Consider the following 25,338-nt stretch of genomic DNA (forward strand, 5'->3'; position numbering starts at 1 on the left):
CAAAAACAAAATGAACAGGAAAGATGGGACGAGATGAGAAGTCAAAAAAATGTTTAATAGTAAAAATTATTAAATGGTCAAGTACCTATACATAATTAGATTGGAAAATATTACAAGGCACAAAATGAATAAAGACATCTTCCCTGAAACTATTCAGATCAAGTTTGGAAATGTACAAACAACAACAACATAGGCAACGGTAGAATCATTCTAAATTCCAAAGAAATATTCTAAAGAAAAATCTGGAACAACCGAGAATAATGAATTGGTCTGACAATAATACAAAAAATAAAAAAAAAAGAACGGGAACTGCTAAACCATTGCAACAACTTTTTCAAAAGAAGCTCAACAGTCAAGGAATTAGGAAATTTAAATGCCTTTTCCACTGTCAATACATTATAGAAATCTGAATACAGGTAGTCCCCGGTTTACCAACAAGTTCCGTTCCTGCACTGGCAATGTAATGCGGATTTCCGCAGAAGTCGGAATAAACCCTTTAATTACATCAAAACAGCCTCTGAATTAAAAAAAAAAAACTATCCCAAAAAATATATTATACGTCATTGTACTGTCCTCGGCAAGACGTTGGAGCTAATTCCTAGCTAGACAGTGAGCTAAGCTCCGAAATGAGGGTGTCAGATGTCTGTCTGATTTGCTGACTTTATTCAGCTGCTCATGACATCAACACTTGCAGAATGAATCTAAAATAAAAGGAAATCCAATCAGTCTCATCACCAATAACAGCAATTCAAATTTGTGCTTACTAGCAGCTGCTGATACAGCAAAAACAAACGATTAGCATGTATCAGTATCCGCACATCAAAAACAATCACACAAACTCACCCCAAGTGTTCTACCACAATCGAAAAGGCACAATAAACAGTACAAAAGGGGTTTCTACAGCTGTCGCCTTTGGATGCGTCACAAGCAAGAAATGTGCACGCAGGCTGTCCCCTCTGTCACTCGGCTGCTCTGTGTGTGCGATGTACAGGCATGTCTGTACATGTGCTCGCTTCCTGTGCCAAAATAAAAGCAAGGATCACAAAACAAAAGTTAACATAAAAAAAAAAAAAAAAAAAAAAAAAAACACGACGAGACGCAGTCGTCATAAAGTCAAAGGCGCGTAAGTCTGGTCCGTCGCAACCCGGGGACTACCTGTATTTGGCACACATTGCAATTGAAAGATATTCCCCCAGTTTGGCTTCTTGTGTGCAATGACCCTTGCGAGTGGAACTTTCACCACAAACCGCTCAGGAAAAAGGTTTCTCCATAGTGTGGGTTTTTGTGTGATTTTTAAGGTATCTCTTGCAGGTGAATCTTTTACCACAATCTGAGCAGGCAAAAGGCTTTTCTCCAGTGTGTGTACGCGTGTGTGTTGTTAAATCTTGCTTTGTATAATATCGTTTATCGCAAAGTGAGCAGTCAAAAGGCTTCTCTCCAGTGTGTGACATTACATGCATTTTTAAACTTCCCTTCTCGGTGAATCTTTTACCACAAACTGAGCAAGCAAAAGGCTTTTCTCCAGTGTGTATACGCATGTGTATTTTTAAATGAAGTTTCCCCCAAAATCTTTTCCCACAACATATGCAGACATAAGGCTTCTCTTCGGTGTGTGTTTTTACGTGTTTCTTTAAAAGTCCTTTCTCAGAGTAGCTTTTATCACAAAGTGTGCAGGAGAAAGGTTTTTCTTCAATGCATGTAAGCCTGTGTCTATTTAACTCTTGCCTCGTACAAAATCCAATGTCGCAGAGTCTGCAGGCCAAAGGAGTTTCTCTCGTGTGTGTTTTCATGTGTCTATTTAATTGCTGGGAGAATCTTTTACCACAAACTGAGCAGGCAAATGGCTTCTTTCCAGTGTGTGTTCGCATATGTATTGTTAACTCGTACTTCATATGAAATCTTTTATCGCAACATGTGCAGACAAAAGGTTTCTCTCCAGTGTGTGTACGAGTGTGTCTTGTTACCTCTTGCTTCGTAGAAAATCTCTTATCGCAAAGTGAGCAGGCAAAATGTTTCTTACCCACATGCTCTTTAGTGTCTCTTTTCACTGATGACTTGTTTGATAATTTCGAAACATTTTGCTCAAAGTCAACATCCTCCTCATCAGAGTTGAAGTCAGAGGAGTGTGATGTTACGTCGTCGCTGTCCGAGAGCGGTGCTAAGAGGCCGGCCTGTTGCGATCGTCCCTCACCTTTTGCTGTCAGGCGTTGAAATAAGTGGTCGCTCAGAGGTTTCGCAGCTCTGCTGTCTTCACTTGGATCTTCATCTTCTTCACTCTTCACTCTGACAATCATTGGAGACTTGGGGACCTCATCTTGCTGTTCTTTTTCAATCATGCAGAGGATCTCTGGCTCCGCCTCCTGTTTGTTATACGGCATCTCCGACTCAGACTCTCGTTTAACATTGGGGGGATCGTGCTTCTCAGGGTGAAGATCTTGCAATGTGACATCTGCAGGATGGATGAAAAAAGAAATCACGTAAGTTTACATCCAATCGTGTGGCGTCCAATCATCTTTAAGTTGTTATTTTACATTATTCTATCAATTGTAGACATCCATCCATTTGAAGTGGGAGGCTTGGCAGCAAATTAACAAATGTTATGAATGTTAATAAAAAACAAAACTACTTCAAAATCGATACATGAGCTTTCCCAAAGTTCATAATAGAGGAACTGAAAAATGAATGTCAGTCAGAATTGAATAAAAAAAAAAAATAATAATCGTAATAATGAAAAGGCCAAGTGATTCTTTTTAATATAAATAATTACTGTAATTTTCGGACTATAAGCCGCTACTTTTTTCCCTCATTTTGAATCCTGCGGTTTATAGTCCAGTGCTGCTTATTTGCTGATTTATTTGGGTTAATAGGTAACACTTTGACAACGGTGTCATAAGACTGCCGTAAGACCGCAATAATTATGACATGATTATGACATTATCATGGCCGTTAATAAATACTTATGACAGATGTCATTAAGTATCATCTGGCAAATTACGTCACCAACACTACATATATGTCCAGCTCGGATCTTTTGCATCTATTCAAAAGTGAGATAATTTGCCGGATGACACAAAATGACATCTATCATGATGTCATTAATGCTCATGGAAGTGTCATGTCATAATTATGATGGTCTTATGACAGTTTTATGGTGCCACTGTCAAATAAAGTTTACCCAATACCAGAGCTAACAATTTATGAAACAACTGGAAGAGTAAATGAAGAAATAATTAGCACAGAACATGAATTTTGATTGTTATTTAATATTTGTAGAGCTACAACAGTGACGACAACAGTGTTGACAGCAGGTGGCAGCAGCGGTTGACTGTCTCCCCCAAGGGAGCAGTGATGGCCAAATGAAGCTTCTTGAAGCAAAGAAGCTCTGCATCCAATTGGTTCAAAGCTTCATGGTGGCTCATTTGGTGTTACCGGTTAATATATTTTGGTGTAAATATCCTATAATACAGTGAGGACAGCTGCGGATTATTGTCCAGTGTGGCTTATCTATGAACAAATGCTGTTTTTGTGTCAAATTTAGTGGGTGGCGTCTTGTAGTCAGGTGCGCCTTATAGTCCAGAAATTACGGTAATCAGATTATAAAAACTATAACTTTTTTTTTTAACCTGTCCTGTTCAGCTGCTGAAACACAGAGAATTGGAATCCAAGTGTCCTTGTGTTCTGAACAGTTTTAATATTTACCTGTGGACAGCATGTGGGCGGCCTGATAACAAAGCAGAAAGAGCAGGGAAGGTACAGGAAGACGTGATTAGGCGGGGTGGAGCGTATATAATTCCAGCTATGTGAGGTGGGGAACCCAGTATTAAGTAAATCCCCTTTAAGTGTGGTACGTTGACATCCTATTATATGTTACCTGATCACTAATCCTGGCACTGTATATCTCTCTACCTGACCGTGTCTAATTGCACCCAGTCAGGCGTGAACCCATTCAGACATGTGAAAGCCCTGCAGAAATTAACCCCTTTCGTGGTTTAATCTTCCCCAATGCATTTTTTATATACTCCAGTTCGCTCAGCTTAAAGTCGGGAGGGTGAGAGACCCCGCCGTTGGCTGAGCGGCAACTTAATTTATTATGTACCCTCTCTATCTCACCTCCAAGGAGGGACGTATTTTCCCTTCTATTAGTCCAATCAGTGAGTGCGCCTTTTGTCCATGTGATGTTAACCAGAAAATTCAGTGGGCGCAGTGTGAATATGGAACCTTTTTAACTAGTCATTTGCAAGTGTTGTTGCGATGTAGCTCTGCAACTGGACGCTGGTCCTCTTGGTATATTATGAAAGCGCCCATAAAGTCAGAAGAGTGGGATGTTACGTCGTTGCTGCCAGAGAGCGGCACTAAGAGACTAAGAGGTCCCTCACCTTTTGTCGTTAGGTGTTCAAATGAGCTGTCGCTTGGACCTTCTTCTTCAATCTTCACACTGACAGTCTGTGAGAAGTTGGGGATTTCATCTTCCTGTTTTTCTTCTTTCATGCTGGGGGTCTCTGGCTCTGCCTCCCCTTCCGACTCCTGTATAACATGGGGGGGATCGTGCTTCTCCAGGTGAAGATCTTCTTCAGTCATGTCTGCAGGGTTATAAGATGAAAAAAACATGTGATTCGCCAACATACGTTTATTCCCTGCTAAACCTCCCACTTCAAAGGCATTGGACATCAAGGGTGGCCAAACACAGGCATTTTCTAAATTTGTCGTTATCTGTTAAGCCCCGCTTTACTTGGATTTTGGTCAACAAACCTAGTGACACTAATGGCCTTGTGAACCCAACTGAAAATGAGTTAATCATACCCTTGTAATATATTTTGGCCAATTATAGACCTATCTCTAATTTACCATTTCTCTCCAAAGTCCTTGAAAGAGTGGTAATTAAACAGCTCTGTCAGCACCTACAGGAAAACAGTTTATTTGAACATTTCCAGTCTGGCTTTCGAGCTCATCATAGCACTGAAACTGCATTAGTCAAAGTAACTAATGACTTGTTACTAGGCGCTGACGTTGGATTAGTCTCGATCCTGGTTCTGTTGGACCTGAGTGCAGACTTTGACACAATCGACCATAATATCTTATTGCAGAAATTAGAATGTGACATAGGCATTAGAGGAGCAGCCCTCTGCTGGTTTAAATCATATTTATCTAATAGGTACCAGTTTGTCAATGTAAACCAGCAATCATCACCGTATTCTAGAGTTAGTTATGGTGTGCCGCAAGGATCGGTCCTCGGGCCCATCTTGTTTACGCTGTATATGCTTCCTCTAGGTAATATCATCAGAAAACATAGCATTAACTTTCATTGTTACGCTGACGACACACAACTGTATTTATCAATTAAACCTGAGCAGAACAGGCAAGTGGACAAACTAAGCACCTGCGTCCGAGATATAAATACCTGGATGAGCACTAACTATCTTCTTAATCCTAAAAGGACAGAAGTCCATATAATAGGCCCGAAAAGTGTGAGAGACTCTTTAGCTGCCCAGATAGTCACTCTGGACAATGTGAGTGAAGCCTCCAGCACCACAGTTAAAAACCTAGGAGTTTTATTCGACCCTGACTTATCGTTTAAAGCTCACATTAACCAAACCTGCAGAACGGCTTTCTTTCACCTGCGCAACATAGCCAAAATTAGACATATTTTATCTAAAAGCCATGCAGAAAAATTAATTCACGCGTTCGTTACATCGAGATTGGATTACTGTAACTCCCTACTAGCAGCTTGTCCTAAAAGCTCTCTAAAAGGTCTTCAGCTTGTCCAAAACGTAGCAGCAAGACTTTTAACAGGAACCAATAGAAGAGAGCACATCACCCCTGTGCTCCAGGCCCTTCACTGGCTTCCAGTCGAGTTTAGAATTAAATTTAAAATCCTCCTTCTTACATTTAAGACCATTAATGGGTTGGGGCCATCTTATCCCACCAATGCTCTGGTTCCATACCGCCCCAACAGAACACTCGGCTCTCAGAATGCAGGTCACTGGTAGTTCCCAGGATTTCTAAAAGTACTGTCGGAGCTAGAGCCTTTAGCCACAAAGCCGCTGTTTTATGGAATCAGCTTCCAGCTAATATTAAAGAAGCCGAGACAGTCTGCACATTTAAGATTAGATTAAAAATGTTCCTATTCAACAAAGCTTATGGTCAGGCTAGTTGAAGTCGGAGTAGACTCAAAGTTTAGTTTAAGCTGCACTAGAAGCTATAAAGCTGGGGGAAGTACAGCCACAGAGTTCTATCTCCTTTTTCTCACTCTACCTACCACTTATCTTACTTTATTTCTATTTTCCAATGTTAATATCTAGTTGTCTAGTCTCTTCATCACTAGTCACCCGGTGTCCCCTTTTTTGCTATTTTTCAGCTGCAGCCTCCTGACTGTCCGGACCCCACGCTGGATGGACGTCATCGTTGCTACCCCCGTCTCATCTGGCTAGATGGACCGCTTATTGTTCCTTTACTCCACTGCATCTTTACAGACTATAACTTCGCCTGCTAATTCCAATTAGCGGTCCTGGGGCTTCCTGTCTATCCGTCCTGGGAGTGGATCTCTCCTGACTGTGGTACTCCCCAAGGTTTCTCATTTTTCTCCCGAAGACTCTGGAGTTTTTCCTTGCCGACATGGAGGGTCTAAGGATGGGGGAAACCCAGGACTTGAATTTATTTATTCATCTTTGTTGCTTCATTTGCTGTTTCTGCTTGTGTATCATATTGCCTCTGCAAAGCCCTTTGACACAACATTGTTGTGATCCAGGGCTATACAAATAAAATTGAATTGAATTGAATTAATAGAGATAGACCGATTATCGGTGCCAATATTTGGGAATTAGACATATATCGGGATGTGCCTTCTGTTTTTTAATCCGACCGGCCGATATGAAAAAATCTATTTAAAACTGGGTTGTTTCGGCTAAATTGCAGTCGCACTAGCATTCACCCCGTCCCCTGATTGTTTTAAGTGTAAATGGATCAAGGATCAAGAGCGTAGGTTTGGTCTCAACATTGGTAGGGACAGCATAACCTGCATGTACATTTTTTGCTGGTGATGGGACATTAATAGGACCAAACAGATTGGTTGGCCTTCATTTCTCACAAATACGAAACCAATTAATTGATAGGCTAAATGATCAATGCAAAATAAATCTGTATTGACTTATCCTAACTCGGGGTGTGACAAAATAGCGAAATGGTGACATATCGTGATACTTTGTATCCCAAAAGGTTATCGATATGCTCCTGTCAAGAATCGAGATATCGTTTTAAAAAGGTGTCAATGTTAAAAAAACAAACAAACAAAAGGAACCATCAAGTTGCTACCAAAATCTTCCACCATAAAAGTGTCTCAGTTAACTCCAAGGCTGCCATTGACGGTGCTCGACGCCCAATCCATTTAGACTGGGAACATTCGTTCATTCAAAACCAGAGCATTCACAGTCATTCGGTCCGATTTTCTGAGCATTTCCAGGTCACTTGCTGTTCATTTTAGGGCATTTACAGGTCATTTCCTGTTGAATTTGAGTCACTGCATATTCATTTGGGTAATTTCCAGGTCACTTCCTGTTCTGTAACTCAAAATAAACATGAAGTGACCCATAAAATACCCCAAAATCAAAAGAAGGTAGCTGAAAATCAACAGGTAAATGACCTCAAATGCTCCAAAATTACCTCATTGCCTGTATCGGTTGCCACTGACAGCCATAGACGTTCAATCCGTTTGAAGTGGAAAGGAATGAAGTGGAACATTCGTTCATTCGCTGCCAACCTCACAGCAACTTTTTTTGATTGAATAATAAAGACACAAATCTACCTCCATATGACTCCACCCAGGAGATATAATTATTGACTGGGGTAACTACATTGGCACAACACCGGCAGGCGTACCATATTCAATGGATGACGATCTTGATGAAAAGTATTACCTAAGCAGCCTGATTTAGAATTCCCCTCAAGAATGATGGGAAACAAAAAACGCTCAATGTCAACTTATTATTATAAATATTCTTGTAAGTTAATTTTATTGCTTACACTGCGTTTCGGGGTCATCAACATGTTGTGCCCTCCTACCCCAAAAGTCAAACTCCGCCTATGAGTTTATAATAACTGATTTCTCACCTTTCTTGTGTGCAGTGACAGGTGTTGGCACGTCAAAAAACACAGGTGTCTGATCAGCATTGCCAATCTGATCCAGTGGGTGAGAGTGATTTTTCCTTAAGGTGATTACATAGCGCTGAAAAGACAACAGCTTCTCTCCAAAGTCAGAGGGCAGGCGCTGGGCTAGACTTGTTCTGCGTCGCAGCGTTAGTCCGTTACGCCGCATCATTCTGTTACACCAGCCGAGGCTTGCTTTGAAGTCACCGGTGGGTATATTTAGCTCTTTGGCTATTTCCACGGCCTTGAGCTGAATAGCAGCTCTGCTGATGGGCATCCCGTCCTTTCGTTTCTCGTCCACGTAGGCGCACACCCTCCATTCAAGTTCTTGGAAGCGGCCGCTCTGAGGACCACGGAAAGCTTTTCTCTGACCGTGAGCATTTTTTAGGTGATCTTTTTGAGTTCTCCATCTCCGTACATTACACTCTCTGACACCATATTTCACAGCCGCTTTGCAATTGTTTGAAGACTCTGCCTCGTTTATCACCATCATCTTGAAGTTTACATCATAACTTCTCCTCAGCTGCCGGTTAACATGGCCGATCTTCGACCCACTTTTCTCCAGATTGTCGCTATGTTTCTCCATTTTATGTTATCTCTTCTTCTATTATTTTTTTTCTCTTTTCTTCCTTACCACTTTTTTCTCCTTCGTGTCAGGGGTTCGCTTTGGTCAGTCAAGTTCAGCATTCGCTTCAATGATATCTGGCGCTATCTAGCGTCGTGACCCCGAATATAAGACGACCCCCACTTTTTCAGTCTTATTTCGATGCAAAAAACACCGTCTGATTTTCGAGCTACTACAGTAATAATGGTAGGCTCAATTCCATCCTTACAACATATGGGAAGACAATCTATAACTGAAGTCATTATATGATGCAAATAAGGTTGCTTAAAAGATGATGGGGATTTGAGCAGCTACAGTGTTATGTCCCTGCTACCGTCCCTATGCCGACCTATGCCCCTCCCTGGGAGGCGTAAACATGAAGTCAAGCGACTTCTACTATGCTTTCAATTAGGATGTTTTAGTCCACTTAACTCTTACTTTGGTACGTATCCGATAAAATGCTTTGAAGGAGCGCATTTGGCACGACGGATACCCGAAAAGAACTGCAAGTCTGCGCGGACGTACACGGACGTTGCGTCACGTGAACCGGAAGTAGAATCGTCCAGGCGCTGGAATTTCAGTGTAAGAGGTTGAAGCGGTGACTATCACTACTTAACTGCACTTCTTCCAACAAGGAACAGAACAATTAACTTGCTTCACATCGACGCAGAGAAGGAACGGCCAGGAGAGGTCGATGTTTGCAAGAAGCCTCGATTCAAAGCAGGTTGTTTCACTTTACTTTGACAACCAATCAGGAATATGAGCCTAATCAAAGCTAATTTGACTCTTGAAGGGACCAGAATTTTAACCCTGTCAGGGACAGTGAAAGCTGATTTTGAGCTTTTGAGATGGGTTTGAGAAAGCCATGAATTGATGTCTTGTAAACAGAGAGTGAGAGCAACAGCTTTTTTAAAAAAGGCTCGAGAGAAACTGTAAAAGGAAATTGAAATGCGTTTTACATTTTAAATGCAGGGCAAAATTCTGAAAATTTGGTCACACACTGCAATTGAAAAGTGTTTCTCCTGTGTGGCTTCTTGTTTGTAGTTAAAAATGTCCCTTGCAAATGAATTTTTTACCATAAAATCATAAGCGGAGTTTATGGGGGAGCCAAGGGGGTCAGCCCCCCACCCCTACCCCATTTGTCATTGCATGTAATTGACTTAGTTGTAAAGCAATAAAGCAAACAACAAAAATGAATGAAATGAACAAAAAAATATATTTTTATAATGGGTCAAAATTATTTTTCGAACAGATCATGTGACTAGCACCTTAGCCGGTCATTTGCTTTGCATAGGAGTTAAAAAAAAAAAAAAAAAAAAAGAGGAGGGCAATTTTTCAAATTATTTTTTCTTTATTTGAAAACTTTTTTTTCTTTGATTGAAGCAACTTTTTGGGGGATTGAATGATTTAGAGTGACAAATGTCTTACCCAAAATATGGCCCAAACACAAAAAAGATTGCTAAAATCAAAGACAACTTTTTAAATTAAAAATTAAGAGTTCAAATGCAAATATTTGAGTCTCAAATATTTTTTCGCATTCAAAAACCTTTTTTCTATGATTGATTTTTTTTTTTTTTTTTTTTTTGATTGAAGTGATTTTTCATTTGAAAATATATTTATTTTATGTCTGAACCAAATTATTTTTTGATTGAATAACAAAGACACAAATGTCCAAGCCAAAATGTGGCACACATGCAAAACAGTGTTACTTCAATCAAAAAAGGTGCTTCAGTCAAAAAAACAACAACAACAAAAAAACTTCAATCAAAAAAAACAAAACAAAAAAATTCAAAGAAAAATAGCTTTCAAATGCATTTTCTTCAGTTTCAAATTTATTTTTGCATTCAAACACATTTTTTGATCGAATAATGAAGACACAAATCTACCACCATACGGCTCCGCCCTGGGGATACAATTTTTGACTGGGGTAACTACATTGGCACGACACCGGCGGGCATACCATATTTATTGGATGACCATCTTGGCAAAAAGTATAGCTGTCCTAAGCAGCCTGATTTAGAATTCCCGTCAAGAATGATGAGGGGAAAAAAAAAACGCTCATTTTCAACTTATTATTATAAATATTCTTGTAATTTGATTTTATTGCTGACAGTGCGTTTTGGGGTCATCTACATGTTGTGCCCCCCCAGTGACGTGCGGTCAGGGGAGGCAGGTGAGGCACAGCCTCACCTGTCATCATGACAAAAAAATAATTATAGCATTAATTTATATTAATATTTGTCCATTGCTCTTTATGTATGACTTATTTCAAACATTTTTTATAGTCAAAATTGCTGAATTTGCCTATTTCCTGTTCAAATAACGAAATGAAATGAGAGATGCGGCAGCAACGAGTAAAGCCTCACCTCTGATTGCGCAATCCATAACAAACTGGGTTGATACATGGAATTGGAGCTTGTTGGTTGCCGTACATCTGCATGTCGCCATTATAATGTTTCCAGATACGTTTATTTGACCTGATTTTCCACAGTCTGGGTAATGTCTTTAACCCTTAAAGTTTAACGTTTGTTAGCGACATATTAAGTTTTGCTGATGGGAAATAAAACCGCAGTGAAAAGGCACAGGTTGCGGCAGATAGTACTCTGCCGCACTGAGAGGGGGCGTACGTGAAACTGGACTTTCCGTCAAAAGTGGACGCGATTAACAACACCGGAGCTAAAAGGTTTGCTTCAAACTACGGGACAGAAGATAACTCACGCTTTTCAAACGGACTGGTACACCCGAAAAGACTGGCTATGTGGCTGTCCTTCGAAAAATCGCCTTTGCTGCTTTTCCTGCCTTTTCTTCTCAACTTGTGCCAATGTCTGGACTAACACGAGATATTGTGACATTAAAAAACTACCACGAAGCCTCAGCAAACATGAGAGCTCGACCACTCACATTTAAAGCCTGATTGCTTTAAAAACTTTTGGAAGCTCAAGGATCGATTTGGCTTTGACAAACAGCGGAAGCTCAACAGTAGCATCCACAATGCCAAGGTAAAGGAAAACCGAAAGAGTTTGAAAGACCTCATTAATGCAACCTGCATCCTAGCTAAACAGGAGTTAACATTTCGTGGTAACGATGAGTGTGTAAGCTCTTCTAAACGTGGCATATATGTAGAACGATTACATGGTTTTGCTGAGAAAGATGAAAGGTTAGCTAGACATTTGGACACATCCACTGTGTTTTCTGGCTTGTCAGATAGAACACAGAACGATCTAATTGAAGCAATCCTCTCCATTGAGGCGGAGAGATTTTTTAAAGTAAAGGAAAATAAGGAGGACTTTTACAAAAAGGGCGTAGGTTTGCATAGGGACAGTAGGGACATAACACTACCAACTTTTCAGGATGCTAAAATTGTCCCCACCAACTTTTAAGAAACCTTACCTTTTTTGCATGATATCATGTTCAGTTATATAGAGAATATAGATCTTTCAATAGTTCCATATGTTGTAAGGATAGAATTGACCCTACCATTATTAAGTGAATTATTTTCATTATGTTTATATTTGCTAATAAAAACCAGACATTTATTCAGGAAGTTTTCAAAATGTTTTAGTATTTTTTGAAAACAAAGGTTTGAATCAAACAGTGTATCCTCTGAACCAATGCACGTAAAAGTTATTATAAGTAGATAAGGATTTATTTTGCATTGATCATTTTTGCCTATTAATTAATTAGGTTCATATACATGAGAAATGTGGCCCTTTACCCCCTTCATCCAATCTGTTTGGTCTTATTAATGTCCCGTCCCCAGCAAAAAGTGTACCTACATGCAGGTTATGCTGTTATATCGTCCCTACGAATGTTGAGACCAAACCTATGCTTTTCCAAAGTAACGGCGGTTTTTGTGGTGAAGGACAGGCGCAAGACCACAAACAGTTTTCATTTCAATCTTATTAAAAAAAAAAAAAAAAGAGCTTAGACTAAGAAAAATACAATAGAATATTTAAAAACTAAGTTTTGGTCTTAAATAAAATATTCTTTGTTTTTCTTTTAACACTTTTTGTTTAGCAATCTGTAATAAATTGATTAAAGTATCAGAATTAAAAGTTTTAAAAACAACAGAATATTCCACTAAAGGTCAGAATTGAATTCTGTGGTTTTGTACACCACTCTTTACTCTCATTTATGTGCATGAATTATAGAATTGCGACGGCCAACACATTGAGGGTGTAGAGCAAATGCATGTTATTTTCTTACTTTTACGTATCGATAATATGTACCGTGTGTGCGTGTTTTGTGAAGAATGCTGATGAGATATGAAATAACCAGTAGCCAATTGAATAAGCTACCCTTTTTGGTTTATATATTTGGAAATCTGACACTAAAGGAGTCAGTGCCTCACCAACCATGAACCTCACCGCACGTCACTGTGCCCCCCCACTCCCACCCCCAGCCCAAAAGTCAAACTCTGCCTATGCAAAGAATGTGCAGAGAAAAGGCTTTCCTCCAGTGTGCATATTCGTGTGTGATGTTAACTGTTGTTTTCGACAACACCTTTTACCATATGCACAGCCATAAGGCTTTTCTCCAGTGTGTGTACAGTATGAGCACTGTCGCTAACTGTGACTTCCCTATGCTTGGCCACTTGCTGCTTGTGCTTTTCTGGACTAAGATGTTATGTCATCTTAAAGACCAAATGTGAAGTAATTTCATAACATGCCAAATAGGGTCACAATTAAAGTAATTAAACATTGTCCAACAAATAAAGCATGAAAAAATAATTTATATGTTGCATATTTGACAAAATAATTGCGTTTCCGAAGTTCGAGCATGAAGGGGGACGAACCCGGAAGTGATGCGTCACACCGAGAACAGCGATGGCAGCGCTCCATATGGCCGCCATAAAAAGCCCTTCAAACAATGATTCAAACAGCGATATAAGTGATAGATTGCGTGCAAGAGAGGAGATCCAGGTTTTTGAAGAGTTGGAGGAAGAAGAGGAAGTTGGAATTTTATGTTGGACCTAACATGTATTAGCCAGACGCTAATCAGGATGCAAACAATGTGCCTGGACTGCCTGACATGGAATGGAGACAAGACCCATTAAGATTACAAGATTGGTAAGATATAGGCTGTTATTATTTTCATGATTTGAAGATGCAGGCATTTGCACATAATTTTATGTTTTTGTCTATCTGATGACATTGTTTAAAAAAATAATAATCAGACTTCATTTATTTTTGCCAGTCCTCTTTCCAGTTTCCCTTTCTTTCCTCAATAAATATGAGCTCGATATTTTCTTCATTACTCCAGAATTGTGTCTTCTAGGGGTGTAACGTTACACAAAAATCTCGGTTCGGTACGTACCTCGGTTTTGAGGTCACGGTTCGGTTCATTTTCGGTACAGTAAGAAAACAAAATGCAAAATATAAATGTGCTAGTTGTTTATTACACACTTTTGTGCTTTCAACAATAGGAACATTAGCCTACACAAACCTAGAATTCTGCTCAAAAATAGAAAATGCAATATTCTGAAATGAAGATATTTTGAAAAACAAAATAAAAATAACTTTGGCTAAGGCTTTTTCTTTAAAATAAATATCTGATGTGCAAAACAGAACAGTTGCAACACTGAAGAGTTCTTCCATCTATATTCTTTTTTAATTTGAATTCCCTCACTGCACTGCTCACTGCACTTCTGAGTGGTGCGACGGCCCTGGCCGTTTGTTATCTTTTTTGAGACTGTCAGTCATCTGATCGCCGCGTCCGCCAGCTGGCTCCCTCCCCTCCCAACGTGGCGTACTTTGATTGACGCCGGACGGGCAGACTACGTCACCGCCGCTGACGGGCCACCCGAACTAGCCGCTGTCTGACATGTATCCATTATGCAGCGCTTTGTTTACATTTGCGGCAATAACGACACTTGCTTTACGGCATCTAATCCGATACACGGTAATACGGCTCTGGGTAATACTATTAGGCCGTTGTTTGAGCTTGCATACCCACGTGTGTGTTGTATTGTGCCTGAGTCTTGTTAACCAAATAAAGGCAGTGTTAACAAAAGTCATTTGACCGCTCGTCATTTTACAGTCAACACTCAGAGTTCGCAACTTCGCATTTGACAGCATACGTGCCGCGTACCTCCTCGCCAGCTGTTTGCTCGCTGTTCATTCACCTGTGCATTTGATCGCTACTCCCGGTTTTTCAGTGAGGTATTTTGTGTTCATTCGTTATTGGATCGTTTTTGTTCACCACTGTAAATAAGAGCACTGCAGCAGTAGAGGTAAACTGCCGTTTTCGTTCAACCCGTTTTGTTTAGTGTAGAAGCCAGGGTAGTGGCTGTATTGTTTTTTTGTTTTGTTTTTTACGATCGGTTTACTTAGCGGGTGGGGTTCAAGTGTAGTTTCATTTTGTTGTTTTGGCATGGGCTTACGCTGAAGCCAGCTTCTTCCGCATTTTGTATATTTTGTTCATCGAGAGTTCGACTTGTGTGAATAAATTTGTGTCCACTTGCAACATGTGTATGTGGCTCGTTTTCTGTTACGCCTTTAGCAGCTGTCCGTGGGACGTAACAGTGGGATTATTGGAAGCATGAGCGGGCATTCCGCACTTGCGTTAAATGCGTCAAATATTTTAATGTGATTAATTCAAAAAATTAATTGCCCGTTAACGCGCTAAATTTGACAGCTTTACATTACGTCAGAAACTCGTTCCGTACACCCCCGTACCGAAACGGTTCAATACAAATACATGTACCGTTACACCCTTGGTGTCTTCATATTCTGTTCGTTAAGTGAATAAAAGAACCTGGAGAAAGAGAAAATCGACTTTTTTCTTTTTCAAGACGAACACATTTTGAAATGAATGAAATATGACTAAGCGTTTACGTCCAAAAGACAGACGGAAAATTAAAAGGGCCGCCAAAAACAATGGTATTGTTATTAGAATTTATTGTAAGCACAATTCCCAGGAGTGAAAGTAGGCCTGAACGGTCCGGAACACCGTTCCGGGACAAAGTTAGTTGGCGGAACAGTGCTTTGATCCTGAAAAAATGACGGCAACTGTCAAACCTCTATGTTGGGAAGAAAAAACAAAAAAACTGCCAGGCTGCCCCACATGCATCTCCAAGAAGAAAACAATCTACTATCGTCAGATTTACACACACAAATGTTAAAAAGTTTAATAAAGTGCATGTGTAGCGTAATCTGTTTCATACAATATTTATTATTTATTTATTCCATGGAGTTCTTTCTGCCCAGCGTCTCTCGTCTCAGTGGGAGTCTGACGAGTCGCGTCGATGTGCGCAGCGACTCACCCTTCTTGGACTCCAGTTGAACGTTCAATTGGCTGACACACTGACATGTGATCAGCACGGATAGTTTGCTCTGATTGGTACAAATGCACGTTTCTGGGAGAGCAAAAAAAGGAGCTTGTGCGATTAAAAAAGGGTGCTGCATTCGAAAATTGATCAGATCTTTAAGAGAAAGGAAAGAGGCTTATTTTATATGCTCTGATGGGGAGGATCAGAACATATTCCATGTTATAATGCCTGACCCCAGAAATAATGAACAAAAAGATTTTAATTTGAAAACCTTATGTGGTCCTTACACATAATAAAATAATTTAAACATTTTTTTTTTAATAATTTGTATATATTTCCTCTAATTTGTATTATAAATGATATATTAAGCATTACCTGCCGTTCTTGTGGTAAAACAAATATAACTAAAGCGAGACTGAACGCAAGTTTAAATTTTTTTTTTTTACTGCAATGAGATCTGAAATCTGGCTCTGTGGCTACCTTGAAGTCAGGGCTGGGGTTCGTTGAGTACGCTTCAAGGATTCTGTGAAGGTTAAGAAACGCAGAGACCTATTTTGTATGCTGACTAAATCTAGGCAAAGTGGCGTTTTGGACTGGTTTGCCACCAATTTACAGGCTTTATTCCAGTTCTTTCAAATGCCCTCCATCTAATGGGAGAAATCGGTTTGCTCAGTGGAAGGTTCACTAGCACTTGTTATGAGGAAGTATAACAGACCTACAGTCAGCGTGAACTGCATAGATTAAAAAAAAGGCATAATTTTACGCCATTAATATAGTATGTAATGCAAGGATGTGACAATAAAATGAGACTGTAGACATGAAAACAAAAAAAAAAAGTTTTAAATGAAATGAGTTTAATTTCATTTACCAACATGAAAATCAACCGCAAAAGGCAAAATTATTTGTAGTAAAATAGAAATACGGAGGAAATTTGAACAGGAATTCAGTTAGATTTTAGCTTGCAAGGTTTTAAATTCATTAAAAATGGCTTTATTATGAAATTCCAAAGGGTTCGGTGAATGCACCTGTGAAACTCGAGGGGTTCGGTACCTTTTGCAAGGTTAAGAACCACTGTGTCAGTGAGTTCCTGCAAGAAATTCTAACCACTTTCACCCTTGACGATACCATAGTCATCCAGTTGTGTTGAATATTGACAATTAATACAATACTAAGAGCATGGGTATATACACAACCCATATTTATAGAACAGACCTCTAAAAACAGGTTACAAAAAAGACAGTCCGTAATGAACAAAAATATTTGATAGTCATACTAAAAAGGTGCAGTGAATCTACAATGAAGCAGATTTCAAATTACTATCGTAATTTTCGCACTATGAGGCGCACCTGACTATAAGCCGCCACTCACCAAATTTAACATGAAAACGACAATTTTTTAAATAGATAAGCCACACTGGACTATAAGCCGCAGCTTTCCTCACTGTATTATAGGATGTTTAAACCAAAGATATAAAGCAGTAACAATATTTGACAGCGGCATCATAACACTGTCATAAAACCAAATCAACCACCATGAAGTTTTGAACCAATTGGCCTCAAAGCGTCATTGCTTCAAGAAGCTTCATTTGGCCATCACTGCTCCCTTGGGGGAGACAATCAACCTCTGCTGCCACCTGCTTTCAACATTATTGTCGTCCAACATGCCCCCTAGCATGCACTGCAGCGCTACAGATGTAAAAAAAATTATTATTATCACGATTATCGATGCATCTGACATTGCTAATTACTACAATAGCCAAGCAAATTTATGTCCATTATTTATTTAAAATATCCTAATGAGTTCAACAGGAACGATGGAAACATGCCCATACAACAATTAACCTTTTTAAAGGGAGTACTTATTTCTCTCAACAATACAATAAAATTTACACAGGTGGAATGAATACCACATTTTCTGGAAACAAAGTGTCTTTAGAAATAAGACTTCTTTTAACCAATATACTTTGTTTTCACAGCTTTCTGTACTATTTCACATGTTTGCAGTGTTACTGCTGTACTTGATTGTGGTTTTACACGTTCTGCCTTTGAAATACACGTTAGCGAATTAGCTAATTAGCTTAGCGCTAACTATTAACATCTCAAAAACAGCAACAATAAAGGCTAAACAGTACAGGAGGACTCATATACTCACCTCTTACGGATGCACACGAGTCTTAGCAACACACTCAGGACATTTTTTGATTGAAATGCCTTAAAACCACTGCTGTACATCTGAAAGACATGGCGCAACAAACTATCGCTCTCTCCCCTCTTGCTCTAAAAAATAACTTGCGCAGGGTCGCACTTCTGTTTCCTTCCTGTCTCATACATAAATTTATTTACCAGTCTTTTAAAAAAGAGTAAATCTCTCTCTCAGTAACCAGCAGCAGCCATTATGACATGCGTGCGCCCTTAACGGTGCCCGGGCGGCAGACGTGTCTTGAATTTTGGTCTGCTACGAGCAGATGCCATAAGGTTATGAGGGAAAATAATCGTTTTTGAACCTTTAGGAATCGTAATCGAATTGTCACGTGTCGAATCGCGATGCATGTAATAATCGATTTTTTGGAACTCCTCTAGTATTAAGTATGACGGTCTCAGAGCAATCTTATGACGCTGCTGTCAAATAACCTACCTATTACCTTACCTATTAACCCAAATAAATCAACAAATAAGCCGCAGTGGAATATAAACCGCAGGATTCAAAATGAGGGAAAAAAGTAGCGGCTTGTAGTCCGAAAATTACGGTACAATGCACAAGACGAACAAAGAAATCTTCCCTGAAACCATTCAGATAATGTTTGGAAATTGGACAACAAAAAGAAGGGAAGCATCAAAGTATTGTCAACAATCAGAAGTAAAATTGTCAAAAGCAGTAAGCCGTAAGTTAATTGTGTTTTCTTGTGTGATCGTTTAAATCTTCCTTCCGGATGACACAAATTGATCAGGGAAAAGGCTTCTCTCCAGTGTGTGCAAGCGAGTGTCTTGTTAAGTGATGCTTATAGAGATATCGTTTATGGCAAACTGAGCAGGAAAAAGGTTTTTCTCCAGTGTGTGCGATTGTGTGTTTGCTTAAACTTCCCTTCTCCATGAACCTTTTACCACAATATGTGCAGACAAAAGGCTTCTCTCCATTGTGTGTAAGCGAGTGTTTTGTTAAGTAACGCTTGCAAGAAAATCTTTTATCGCAAAGTGAGCAGGCGAAAGGCTTTTCCCCAGTGTGTACACTTGTGTGACATATTAATTCTACCTTCTGGGTGAATCTTTTACCACAAAATGTGCAGAGAAAAGGCTTTTCTCCAGTGTGCGTAATAGTGTGATACTTCAGTAATTCTTTCCGAGAGAATCTTTTATGGCAAACTGAGCAGGGAAAAGGCTTTTCTCCAGTGTGTGTTAATGTGTGTTTCTTTAAATTTCCCTTAGCGGTGAAACGTTTACCACAAAATGTGCAGACAAAAGGCTTCTCTCCAGTGTGTGTCATTGTGTGTTTGCTTAAACCTCCCTTATCAGCGAACCGTTTACCACAATTTGTGCAGATGAAAGGCTGCTCTCCAGAGTGTGTTCTTATGTGTTGGTTTAATCCTTTCTTTAGGGTAAATCTTTTACCACAAGATGTGCAGACAAAAGGCTTCTCTGATGTGTGTGTTTTTGCATGTTTGTTGAAAGTTGTCTTATCAACGAATCTTTTATCGCAAAGTGAGCAGGCATAAGTCTTCTCTCCAGTATGCGTTCTTGTGTGTTCGTTCAAATATACCTCGTCAGTGAATCTTTTACCACAAAATGTGCAGCCAAAAGGCTTCTCCCCGGTGTGTGTAAGCATGTGTCTTTTTAAGTACCGTTTCCCAGAATATGTTTTACTACAAAAGCAGCAGGTAAAATGTTTCCCAACCACTTCTATGTCTTTTTTCAATGATGGCTTGTTTAAGAATTTTGAAGCATTTCGGTCCAAGTCATTAACCTCCTCATCAGTGTGAAAGTCAGAAGAGTGTGACATTACATTGTCGCTGTCCGAGGGCGGAGCTAACAGGCTGATCGGTGTCGATCGTCTTTCTCCTTTTGTTGTCGGGTGCTGAAATGGGCTGACACGCGACAATTTCGCTGCTCCACTCTCTTCGCTTGGACCTTTATCTTCTTCACTCTTTACACGGACAGTCATTGGAGACTTGGAGATTTCATCTTCCTCCTCTTCTTCTTTAATGTAAGGGGTCTCTGGCTCCGCCTCCTGTTTCATGTATGGCATCTCCTCCTCCTCCTCTTCAATGTGGAGGGGCTCGTGCTTCTCAGGGTGAAGCTGTTTTATAGTGACGTCTGCGGGACATCGAATGTAAAAAAATTAATTAATAAATATTAAAAAATCACATGATTTGCTAAAGTTGAGGTTAGCTCAGTCTCCCGCTGTGATTTTAATGTTGTATATTTTTCACAGACACTAAAGCCGAGTTCAAACTGGCAGTCAAAATCTGATTTTTAGTAACAAAGCACAGAAATCTGATTTTTGTGAGACAGACTGAAACCACATAAGTGAGGTAGTTTAACTCATTTGCTCCTAAAAACGTATAAATACGAACTATTTTTAATTGTATCAGTGTCCCAAAGACATATTTATACGTCTTTTACGTTTTTTTTTTTTTCATAAAAGACATCTCTGGGTCCTGATTCAACTGAGATCCAAAGCACAAAGATGAAAATCCATTTTAAAGCAATAAAACTGGCCACTGGAGGGCAGTAGCGCATTTGGTAAGACTTCCAACCCGATTCAACGGCAACAAACGGCCGGACCGCACGGTCGGAGCGCCGGCGGCATGATGCCAGGCGGCGGACGACTGAGCAGAACAACTAAGAGGATGCCCGGGATGCCAGGCGCTGGACGACCGAGCAGAACGACTGGGACCACCAGTGCAGCGGAAGATGCCGTTGCCGTCCGTGCTGCTCGCCGAGCAGACCCCGCAGAGACTCAAAAAAATCCTCTTTATGGGACAGGCAGCGATGAGGGAAAAGATTTCCGAAGATTGCCGAAGAAAAGCATTTTCTTTGTCAAGGGCGTTGCTATGGATTAAACAAAGAATCTGGAAGGGTTGCGTTAAAAAAAATAATGAAAATATGCTTATAATTGTTTAGCCATTGATATTATTCAAAAACATGGTTGGCCAACCTTAGTTCACATTTCCGCTTTAACTTCCCTCACTTCTGACAATTTGTAAAGCTGTCACACATATGTACTAGGGATGGGAATTTCGACCAATTTCTCTGCTGACCAGATTTTCTTTGCGACTAATCAACTTGTTTATAAGCGAGAAAACGCACAATGAAATACACATAACGTTTTGTAAGGATCCCCTAAAGGGACATCGACAGAAACAAAACAAATTTAGGCAATTATCTGTACCCACTAGATAGTTTCTGGTACACATTAGATACAAACTGGAAAACTTTTGCTATGCAAGTTAGCCAATTGCAACAAATGGCTAACTTGTATAGCAAAAGTCCACTAGCTTAAACAAAACAAGTTGAAAGCGCACAGTAGTACTTTGGGTGTCAAATTCGCCTTTTTGGACATTTTGGTAGAACACCGGGTTTCTTCTCATCTTCCACTTCAGTCAGTAGTGTTTTGTCGCATCTTTAAGACAAGTCGAAAATCGTCTCATTCAATTAAGTGTAATCACTCATGGTCATCGGACGACCCCCGCCCCCCTAAAATAAAATTTACAAATCGGAAGTGACATTGAGCCAAAGCAATCGAAATGCTTTAACGTGTCTTGGCTAGCCAGCAAAGCTAAACAAAACGAAGTTATGCACGCTTGGAAAGCTTGAACACAAAGCCAAACGACTTCCACTAAGCTTTAAGATCGGACTTTTAGTCCAATAAAATCTTGGGTACTTACAGGATGAGAATGCTTTGAAGAAGCTCATTTGGTGAGGAGAAGGGAACATGAAAGAACGGCAAGTCCACGATGGGTAGACAGACGTAGCGTCACGTGACCCGGAAGTAGAAACATTCAAGCGCGTAGGCTTTTTATTTTTTATTTTTAACTTTATTCACAACAACTACAAATATACAAACATGGGGTGAACAATTCACATACAGTCAGCAAATTTAGAAAATAAAATGTTGTTAATTAATATAAGGTTCGGGGTTATTTTCAACACAAGATGTAGTGTTTGCACAGTCTCTTGGGCCTTGGGGTTTAAAGAGAAATTTACATCGTCCAAATATAAAGACATTTTTTTTCCAAAAACATAAAAACTTGGTCTTTGATTTACATTCTTTACACAGTGAATGTGGAATTTTGCCAACATTAAGATAAGATTTCTAACATCTTTTATCTATTTCTAGTTTTTCAATGTTAGCCCAAACAAAATATGTCTAAAAACTATTTTCAATGAGGGCTCAACTTTGGCGTTAACAACTATAAATTATATGTTGAAGCGTTTGAAACCAAAACTACTTCTCATCGCTGGACTCCAAAAAAATATATAAAGCGAACCACGAACAGAAAGACTTGTGGTTCTTAAAAGATAAATGTTACTATGCGTTACAATAATTTGATATTAAAACCCCTCTTGATATTTTCGTTTGTATGAAATTTGTAAAATGAGTTTAAAGAGGAACTGAAGACCTTTCCGGATTTTGGTGTAATTTTATGAATATAAACTTGGGACAAGTTCCTCAAAACAACCATGACATTATCAACACGTAATTGTAAGGATAATTTGCGTTTTTTTATTTTTTTTGCACTCCGTTAATGGTCCCTTCGCAAACCCGGAAGTGTGACGTAGGCAACAGAAGACTACCCACAGCTAACATAGCAGCAACAACGATGTCAGTGATATTTCCACCAAAGGTAACCATTCAGGATCGCTCTTTCGTGACGCTACCGATGGCAAAGGCTCCCAGGAAAGATGAACTACAATTAATCCCTACATGTTTGAACCTGAGGCGTCAGATGACGGCGATTTACTTGACACAGCAGATGGCGTCATGACGCCAATTGACAGCTCGACACTTCACGAACGGGAGAGTGAGTGGTAAGTCCAGCATCGTGATTTTTTTTATTAGAATGCGATTACATGGTTGTATATTTTTCCATGCTCTACACATAGCTAAAACTGGATATTAGGTAATGGGACAGCTCCTACCGATCTAAATATGGTAAAGCTAGCCCAAATGTGGGTAAATGAATTAAATGTTATTGATATTTCAAAATAAATGACAAAACCATTTTATTTTCCAGGTGTTGCTGTAAACCATCAAGTAATTACCCTTCCAAGAGTATGCCTGTGTCATCAGGAGATCCCAGACGTGAGAGCCAAACTTGCAGAGGCTGAAGCACTGACAGGGGCATGAATTTCATTAAAAAAAATAAAACCATAAATTGTTAACAACATTGACACATTTTGTTGACTGTTTAATGTATTCTATTGTTATATAAAATATTGTAATTATATTACATTCTGAAAAAATATTCAATAGGCCGCAATAATGATACCAGGTTTATGTTGAATCAGCATTAGCTTTCGTTGTCAGATTGTGACACAACATGTTATACCAAGCACACAACGGCACACATCAAAGAGCATAATTTTAGTAAGCAACACAAAGTTAGGATAGCAACGGACTAGCGCAACATTGAAAAATGATAATGGCAGTGGGAAATATGAATTTACTCTTTTCTGTAGCATGAAGTGTTCTCTATACAAAGATAATGCATTATCATTAAAATATGAAGGTAACTTGATTTTTCTTTTAAAAAATGTGTACTGTATATATGACTAGTTTATGATTTCATGTCATCAAAATTTGCTACATTTATTTCTCCTAAATCATCGTCATCTGATGTCGCAGACGGAAGAAATTCAGCATCTGGCAGGCCTCATAGGATCTCTTCAGTCGTCATCGCTGGACACCGCATCACTTCGGTCATCATATGACTCGACCCACTCTCTCTTGATTTTGGGAAACTGGGTGGCAACTGACTTGCAACGCTTTTTTCATCGTGTTGAGGGTTTCCGCCACTTAATTTTTTATGTTTGGCTTCCTGGAGGAAAAAAAAAAAATCACAGCAGCATGAAAATATTGGATGAATCCTAATTTTAATTTAATAATAATTTCTTGGTGATCAAATAATAATGCCCCAGTCATACCAGCACCTATTTGATGCTATTGTTCCCTCTTCAAATAGGCAGACCTTGATGTTGAAATATAAAAAAAACAACGAGCCAAGGACCTATTTGGTGCTGGGGACATTTGAATTTACATAACACCTATTGATATAGTAATAAAATCACATGAGTAGACGACATGTCAGCCAACCTATCTACTTACGACAGGCCAACAGCAAAAAAAAAAAATGTCGCACTTCAACAAACTGGCAGTAGGAGTCTCCCTCGTTTATAAAAAAAAAAAAAAAGCCATTAATGTTCTACTTACGTCTTTGGAAAACCAAGGTTGCATTGTTGTAGGTTTTCAAAGCTGTCGTGGCTGAAATGATGAAAACAATGAGCCGATTGGGGACCTGTATGCATGCTAACAAAAACGGTCCAAACCTTTGCAGGAGAAGTTTTTTTTTGGACCACTCCTAGAGTCTCGAGTCTTCCTGTGAGTAATTCATATCGCTACACATCGAGATGGCATGACGAATCCCGCGAGTAAAACCCAGAAAATGTTTGCAATATATGGCGAGGATGGCGTGGTGCTATATTTCCGTGTTCAGAGTGGTGGCGAGGCTTCCTGGAAGTTACGTCACGAGGTAGGGGTCGGCAGGACGGCGCGTCCCTCGTTGCTATGGTGTTGCTATGGCCATAACTCAAAAACTACGCGGTCAATTATTATTATTATTTTTTTAAGTGACTTTTTGAGAGAGCGAATGACGCATTTAATAAAATTCAACTGAGTAAAACACTTAAGAGCGAAATCTGAAAACCTCTTCAGTTCCCCTTTAACTATGAGTTCACCATTGTTGTTGACGACGCAATGCACTCTGGTTGGTGATGTCTTTGGGTTGCGCTGCCGGGGTCCAAGGTATGACTCCAGCGACATAAACATGTCGTCTGTTCAGCCCTTTCAATTTGAACCCGAGAGGGACATTGATCAGGACAGAACTGTCGATACTTCACAAAACAACCAGCAAAAGCAAAATGAACAGGAAAGATGGGACGAGATGAGAGTAGGACAAAACCGGTAGTGTTCATGTGGCAAGTTTGTCTCGTGACAGTGACAGCTTTCAAGGACTCAAGTTTTGTTTGCAGATCAAAGTTATTCAAATATAATTTTGGAGATTGTTAGCATCCAGAGCTGCTGTGTGGTATGTACAGTAACATATACACTG

The 25,338-nt window shown here is 39.6% G+C and overlaps 2 protein-coding genes and 1 long non-coding RNA gene across 4 annotated transcripts; all 3 read right to left on the minus strand.

The window, feature by feature from the left end:
• Positions 1-82: 82 nt before the first annotated feature.
• On the minus strand, positions 83-9,241 carry LOC130916159 (zinc finger protein 649-like). Its single transcript, XM_057836656.1, has 3 exons — positions 8,104-9,241; positions 4,377-4,580; positions 83-2,449 (listed from the first exon to the last, which is right to left on the minus strand). The coding sequence occupies exons 1-3, from the start codon at positions 8,723-8,725 to the stop codon at positions 1,251-1,253; spliced, it is 2,025 nt and encodes a 674-aa protein (XP_057692639.1). The 5' UTR covers positions 8,726-9,241; the 3' UTR covers positions 83-1,250.
• Positions 9,242-16,004: 6,763 nt separating this feature from the next.
• On the minus strand, positions 16,005-21,982 carry LOC130916170 (gastrula zinc finger protein XlCGF57.1-like). Of its 2 annotated transcripts, XM_057836677.1 has the most exons (3): positions 21,895-21,982; positions 20,010-20,320; positions 16,005-16,100 (listed from the first exon to the last, which is right to left on the minus strand). In XM_057836677.1, the coding sequence occupies exons 1-3, from the start codon at positions 21,941-21,943 to the stop codon at positions 16,059-16,061; spliced, it is 402 nt and encodes a 133-aa protein (XP_057692660.1). In that variant the 5' UTR covers positions 21,944-21,982; the 3' UTR covers positions 16,005-16,058. The 2 variants fall into 2 exon arrangements, with proteins under 2 accessions (XP_057692660.1, XP_057692651.1); XM_057836668.1 differs by lacking the exon at positions 16,005-16,100 and having other exon boundaries at positions 16,745-20,320.
• Positions 21,983-22,445: 463 nt separating this feature from the next.
• On the minus strand, positions 22,446-24,873 carry LOC130916191 (uncharacterized). Its single transcript, XR_009063239.1, has 3 exons — positions 24,557-24,873; positions 24,441-24,491; positions 22,446-24,048 (listed from the first exon to the last, which is right to left on the minus strand). It is a non-coding gene; the product is annotated as an uncharacterized LOC130916191 (long non-coding RNA).
• Positions 24,874-25,338: the final 465 nt, after the last annotated feature.

This window comes from Corythoichthys intestinalis, chromosome 1, assembly GCF_030265065.1.
Source record: "Corythoichthys intestinalis isolate RoL2023-P3 chromosome 1, ASM3026506v1, whole genome shotgun sequence".
NCBI lineage: Eukaryota > Metazoa > Chordata > Actinopteri > Syngnathiformes > Syngnathidae > Corythoichthys > Corythoichthys intestinalis.

Excerpts from the sequence above, each read along its gene's own strand:
- LOC130916159 (XM_057836656.1), bottom strand. The coding sequence starts at position 8,725 with ATGGAGAAACATAGCGACAATCTGGAGAAAAGTGGGTCGAAGATCGGC. Across the intron at positions 4,581-8,103 it reads TGTCACTGCACACAAGAAAG|ACATGACTGAAGAAGATCTT; the intron begins GTGAGAAATCAG and ends ATAACCCTGCAG. Across the intron at positions 2,450-4,376 it reads TGAACACCTAACGACAAAAG|ATGTCACATTGCAAGATCTT; the intron begins GTGAGGGACCTC and ends TCCATCCTGCAG.
- LOC130916170 (XM_057836668.1), bottom strand. The coding sequence starts at position 21,943 with ATGTTCCCTTCTCCTCACCAAATGAGCTTCTTCAAAGCATTCTCATCC. Across the intron at positions 20,321-21,894 it reads CTTCAAAGCATTCTCATCCT|ACGTCACTATAAAACAGCTT; the intron begins GTAAGTACCCAA and ends GATGTCCCGCAG.